Here is a 6007-nt window from a genome sequence, read left to right as displayed (position 1 = left end):
TCAAACACACATGTGACAATGTCATCGCGTTCAGTTGACGTTTGATGGGGCTTGAGTTGACTGATGATCTCCGGCCAATTGGGGTTGCACGTCATGGTGACGAAGAGACATGGCTTCCCGTACTTGCGCACAATTGCCATGGCATTGAAGTAGCATTTCTTTATGTAACGCTTGCCGCCAGTAAAGCTTGAAGGCACGATGGACTTGATGCCGACGTTGTGGAGCCCTGAACGTCTCTCGGCGGCCTCCTTTACGCTTGCGTACAAATCGAATCGCAACTTGTCTCCGTTCTGCGAAATGTAGCGCAGCCTGTTGGTTTCCACGCGAACGAAGCCGACCGTAGTGTACATCTTGAACAGCATGGAGGATCGGTGCAGCATGTCGGAGAAGTCGTCGCCGTCTCGTTGTTGAAGCCAGTAGTTGAAGAACGCACGGAGAGACAATGATTTCCCGTCGGGCTTCGTCATGGTATACTCCCATCCAGGACCTCCCATTGGAAACAGGAGGGGAAACTGCAACGCGTCGTGAAGTGGATTCGTTTCTCGAATGGTTGTGAACTGGTTCGAGTTCAGACTTTGCAGAACCACGTGACGACCTTCTGTCGGTTCGCTGCCGTCTCCCTCCATGATAACCGCAAGTTGAACCACGGTAGGCAAGTTGTGTGTTCGGGCCTGCGCGCCACCAACAGCCTTCAGGACAATTGGACGATTGCCCCCTGATGCCCCGTCCGCTTCCGCTCGACGCAAACGTTCTTTGGCAGTTGCATACGTTCTCGCCAATGGGTTGTGGAGATCCATCACTCGCTGTATCGTGGCAGTGTACCGCGAACTGAACGCCGGAAACATGTTTCGTCGGTGTTGAAGTTGCTCCTCGCTGGTGTGCATGTAGATTTGGGTAAAACTTGGTTGCCGCAGGTTTCCACTTCTGTTCAGGCTGGGTTGCAACGGACCAATGTTGTGGGTCAGCTGGCCTTGAATGCAATACGTCTTGGGACCGCTGCCGCTGTGCTTGACCTCGTTGGTTCCAATGGAAGTGAAGTTGAACTGAGCGTTGTACTGACGGATGTGCTCGATGAAGTTGCGCTGCTTGAAGAGATCTTTGAACGCTTGCATTTTTGGCGAGTCGGGGAAAACGTAAGGATCCATCTTGACCTTCAAACAACAGGGCAGGTTCTTGTAGTCGTGGGGTGTCAACTTTGCTCGGCAGTGCGGGCATGTCTTCGTTTTCCCAGAAACTTGCAGCCGCGTGTGACCACCTTCCTCAAACACTTCGTACGATTGTCGTCCGACGTAATTCACAGGGTTTCGGCATCTTGAACGGGATCTTGAGGTAGGAACGGTGGATCATCGCCAAGGTCGATGTCGTGGAGGGCCTCCTTGATGAATTGAACCTCCCGATGAATGGCCGTAGGTTCTTCCAGTGGTTGAAAAGGATACGGCTCGAGCGTCGGATGAAGGTCAATGTCGTCGAGCACTCCCTCGACGAAATCAATTTCGTCTTGTAGTGCCTCCGAATCGTCCAATGGCTGAAATGGACGCAGGTTGAGCTCAACGTCCAAAGCAGCCATCTCTTCACGGCTCATCGCAGGGCCTTCTGGTATGATCGGTGGCTGAACGGGAACAAACTCGGTCAAGAAGTCTTCCACCAACGGTCATTCATCAGCTTGGTGAGTTTGAGATTTCTTCACGCGTTTGGTTTGCCGGTACTCCTTTCGCAATGCGAAGTTGATCCCGACAGTAGCGTTGACGATTCAAAACAGTTTCCTTGACCTCTCCACGATACGTTGCGTTGCTCACCCACTGCTTTTTCGGACGTTTAGCCGACGTAGTCCCGGACTCCGGCCCCGAGGCCAAACGCTTTGCATGGACATAAACATAGAGCAGAGCATGGACATGAACACCGAGAAGAACATGCATGTTCTTCTCGGTGTTCATGTCCATGCTCTGGTGCATTCCAGAAGAGCACGCTTGGGATTGCTCCAAATCTCCGTGGGAAAAACACCAAAAGAGGCTTTTGTCCTGCTGTTAACAGATTTTTCCCCCCACGAGGAGTGAGTCAATCAGAGCCGACCACGTCACAAGTGGTCTGGCTTCTGCCCCTCACTTCAGCACTAACGACTTCTGTTTTTGCTCTGTTCTGTGTGCTCTTCCTCCACAGTCCGTGTGCTCTCCTCCTGGGTTTCTCCTCTGCCAAGTGCTTCCTCCCTTTCGCCCTTCAATGCGTGGAAGTGGCAGATTCAGTTCATGGTTGACTCGTACGTAACAACTTAAATAAAGCTGCACATACCGAAATATCCCACCAAGAATGGTACACCATGATTTGAAGGAATCTAGGACCTTTCATTCTTCATGGTGATGTGTTTGAATCCTGTTCCCACATCTCCCCATAGGAGGATTTCCCTGGACACGAGAAAATACCCCACTGTTGTTGCTTTACCTCGTATAATGTAATTGGTCGCTCTAGAGTTTGTCACGTCATCTATACAAGACAATGCATCGAAGTGGTTGTTAGGGCTGGACCACCTCCGTGTTGAGCGCTGGCTTTCACTATAATGGGGGGAGGCCGTGGTCGAGTGAATTGTTTCAGTGTAGCCGGGATGGGGACGTTTACACTAAAAGCGATTGTTAGGGTGAGGACCATGTCCGTGTTGAGCGTTCGAAGTGTGGATTGTGTTGGAGTAGCGTGCAAGGCGTTAGCTTAGATACCGTGTCAAGACGTAAATACAAGGTTGTTCATAGTACAGATGTATGTGCACGGCTGAAACAGGCTAGTGATCGCTGCAGAGCAAGCCACGTCGTGAAAGCTATCGTATGTATACGTGGTCACGGCTGAACAACGATCTTGGCGAGATGGTTGATTAATTCACAGGAGGTTGCTTTGCATTGTACAGTGTAGAGAGTTGATGTACTCGCTAGATAATACCACGACAAGTAGTCTGTAGTTGGTCAGGGAGACAGGCCGGACTACAGCCTGAGCGAGGTCGCGGGCGATAAATGGTGTTCTCGTGAGGGAGCTCATTTATATTGCTCAATGGGACCACGACCTCGCTAAGGTTGTGGTCCTGCCGTGATCACGTAGACATACTGTAGTCACGACATGCATGCTCCTCTGCAACGACCACTACCCACTTAACTGTACTGTAGAACCGGGTTCACAGAAAGTTGGTATGCATCGTACTAATAAAGTATAAAGCGTTTGGGCTATCTCTAAAGAATACCACAGCTAGTAGTCTACAGTTGTTCAGCGATACCGGCTGGACCACGGCCAGGACGATGTCGTGGTCATAGAATATTGAGCTTTAGATTAGCGTATACGGCATCGATAACAGTGTGCTGCTACCTTGTAAAGATAACTCGACCACGACCTCGGCATGGGCGTGGTCGAAGAATAGTGGGGATGCCTAGGGACAGTGGGGTAGAATTCATACCTAGCGCGGCTGCAACAAGGATAGAGGACTGCACCGCTGATATGTGTACAAGTATTCACTACGAGATTGTTTTTCTATCATACAGCTAACGACGCAGCATTAGCGGTGCATTTCGATGAGTTTCTATGAAAGCACAGCCACCGGCTTTCACTTTAATTGATGGGGATGTGATAAAAACTCCGTGGCGTTTGTGGAACACGGGGACAAGGGTGAGCTACACGGTACTGTTTAAATAAAATGGTGAAATCCACCACTTATTTTGATTAACAATAATTATTTATTTCTGCAACTACCCGATACAAAAACGACATGTCTGCGAAAAAGTACCAGGTTGTGCTAGCGCAGCACTGCATCCATGAATACAGGAGCTTCGTTTCTGAGAAAAGAGATCGAGGACACATAGTAACTAGCGTGGTCAAGGACAATCCAGTCGACAGGAGCGGTCTCAAACAAGTTGCGGCCATTCTACAGTGGTCCAGGTGGCGCATCGACTGGGGATCGACTGGAGAAAGTCCGTCAGTAAAAACCTGACCAGGTTCATGGATAAGTACCATACTAGGGAGATTTCGGAGACGAGTATTTATCTTTATCCTTAAAATAACCTCTGAAGCTTTATAGAGTTGAGGAAAACTCCGGAACTTAGTAACAGAATCCCTCAAACGGGTCCATTTTGGGGATTCGAATCCTCGACCGTGATTGGCCAAATCTGTTGATTTGGTGCACGCTTTTTTGTTGGCACGTCGAATGGAGCGTGGAGGATGGCCCACGTGAAGTGGAGGTCAATCAAAGGCGCGGTGGGAGCGAACAAATTAATGACAACCTCCATCACTATGCATAGTGACGCAGAATCCCGTGCATCATCACATGTAGGAACTATGAAAAGCAACTTAGGCGGTCTCCACGCCGCAGCGTAGTCGGCCGCGCCTGGCAGTACATCCGGCCGGAGTTGCACGAGAGGCTGATCAACGATACCTTTGAAGCACCAGTTAAGTACTAGTAATCCTCTGCAGCTGGCGCGTTGGTGCCAGTTGCCGAGGCGTGCTACAGTGCTTTAGATGCAAGCCACTCCTTACCTTCGTAGCCACGCCTTTCCGAACGTCCTACAGATAGAACAACTGAACTAACGTTAACACAACATGAGTTTCAATCACTTCATTGCTTCGTATGCCTCTGTCGTTCCTACTAGCCCCAACGCTTGAACGACGAATGACCCATGGGACCACTTCCACCATGCCCTGGCCGATCATCCACGAAGTCCTCGATTTTGGCTCCATCTAGGTACAGATAGGGATAAAATGTTTCTCCGAAATCGACGATATAAAATCACTTGCTTTTACTGTTAACGTTAATTCAATTTTTACGGGAAAAGAAAAAAGAGAAGTCATCTCCGAAATCTCCTTACTAGTAGTAATGGATAAGTTCTCTTATTCCAAGTAAGTGCAGTAGTACTGTATTAGTATGATTACAACAGCAAGTACTACATTGATGGAAGAAAGGTTAAGACACAAGATAATTACTTTCGTTCATACCGAAGGAAGTGAAGTGAGGCTCTGTAATTTTGGAATTGGTCCCAACAAACAGGTTAAAGAGGATATGCATACTCATTTGCGGCAGAAATGACGATGACTTCCAGCTATATAAAAATTCTTAGTGTCAAACCTGGTATTCAGAATAGGACATTTCACAAAGAATGAGTTTTGAAGACTTAAACTTGCAGCAACACACCCTAGTAAGGTGTCATTGCACCATTGGCCTCTACGACAGCTACACAACGTCGTGGCATCGACTCGACCAGTCGTTCATGAGCCATACGTCCAGCTTTGCCCACTCCACCTTGATCGAGGCAGTCAGGTCTTCCACGCTATGGTATTGCTTGCCACCATGGTAGACACCGCGCACAAGCATTCCCCACAGGTTTTCGATCGGGTTGAGGTCCGGAGACAGGACTGGATGGTCAAAAATGATGATATTTTCGCCTCTCAAAAAATCCATGGTCTTCTTCACCGATGGATTGACGCGCCATCTTGCATGAAGTTGATTTCGTCGCCGTAGAGACAGTGAGCAAAGGGGAAGAGATAGTCTTGAAGCGTCCAGATGTACTTGTCTGAGTCTTGGTTGCCTTCCAAGAACGCAAGCTCGCTCGCTCCGTCGCTCGAAACGCCCCCCAGACCATCACACTTCTCCCTCCAAATTTGCGCGAGAAGTACGTTTCCTTCTCGTGGCGAATGTCACGCCAGTACGACTGCATACCGTCTGGGCCATCAAGGTTAAATTTCTTCTCATCCGACCATATAATGGTCGACCAGTTGGGGGGGGATTCAAGGTGCTTTTTGGCATGGGCAAGGCGGGCGCGAATGTGGTCATCCGTCAGCTTGGGAGTCACGTTACGCTTGACGTATTCGAACCGAATGCTTGCTTGTAGCATGTAGCGTACGTAGCGAGACGACACAGGCAATTGAAGATCTTGAACAATCGATTTGGACGATGCACCTGGCTTACTCGCGGCCCTAAAAATGTGCCGAGTGTCATTTACCGTAAATTTCGACTTCCTCCCGTGCCCATAACGCTTGCCATAGTTGT

At 49.2% G+C, this 6007-nt stretch overlaps 1 protein-coding gene across 1 annotated transcript in view; it reads right to left on the bottom strand.

The window, feature by feature from the left end:
* Nucleotides 1-1112, bottom strand: part of H257_02145 (hypothetical protein) — a gene marked incomplete at both ends in the record, with an annotated part of 6724 nt that extends 5612 nt beyond the window's left edge. The window contains one exon of the mRNA XM_009825667.1: nt 11-1112. Within this exon, the coding sequence (XP_009823969.1) occupies nt 11-1112 (1102 nt within the window). The remainder of the gene's footprint in view (nt 1-10) is intronic.
* Nucleotides 1113-6007: the final 4895 nt, after the last annotated feature.

This window comes from Aphanomyces astaci (genome assembly GCF_000520075.1).
Source record: "Aphanomyces astaci strain APO3 unplaced genomic scaffold supercont1.3, whole genome shotgun sequence".
Lineage (NCBI taxonomy): Eukaryota > Oomycota > Saprolegniomycetes > Saprolegniales > Verrucalvaceae > Aphanomyces > Aphanomyces astaci.
Note: the sequence above shows the minus strand (reverse complement) of the source record. Positions and strands in the feature narration are given on the sequence as shown.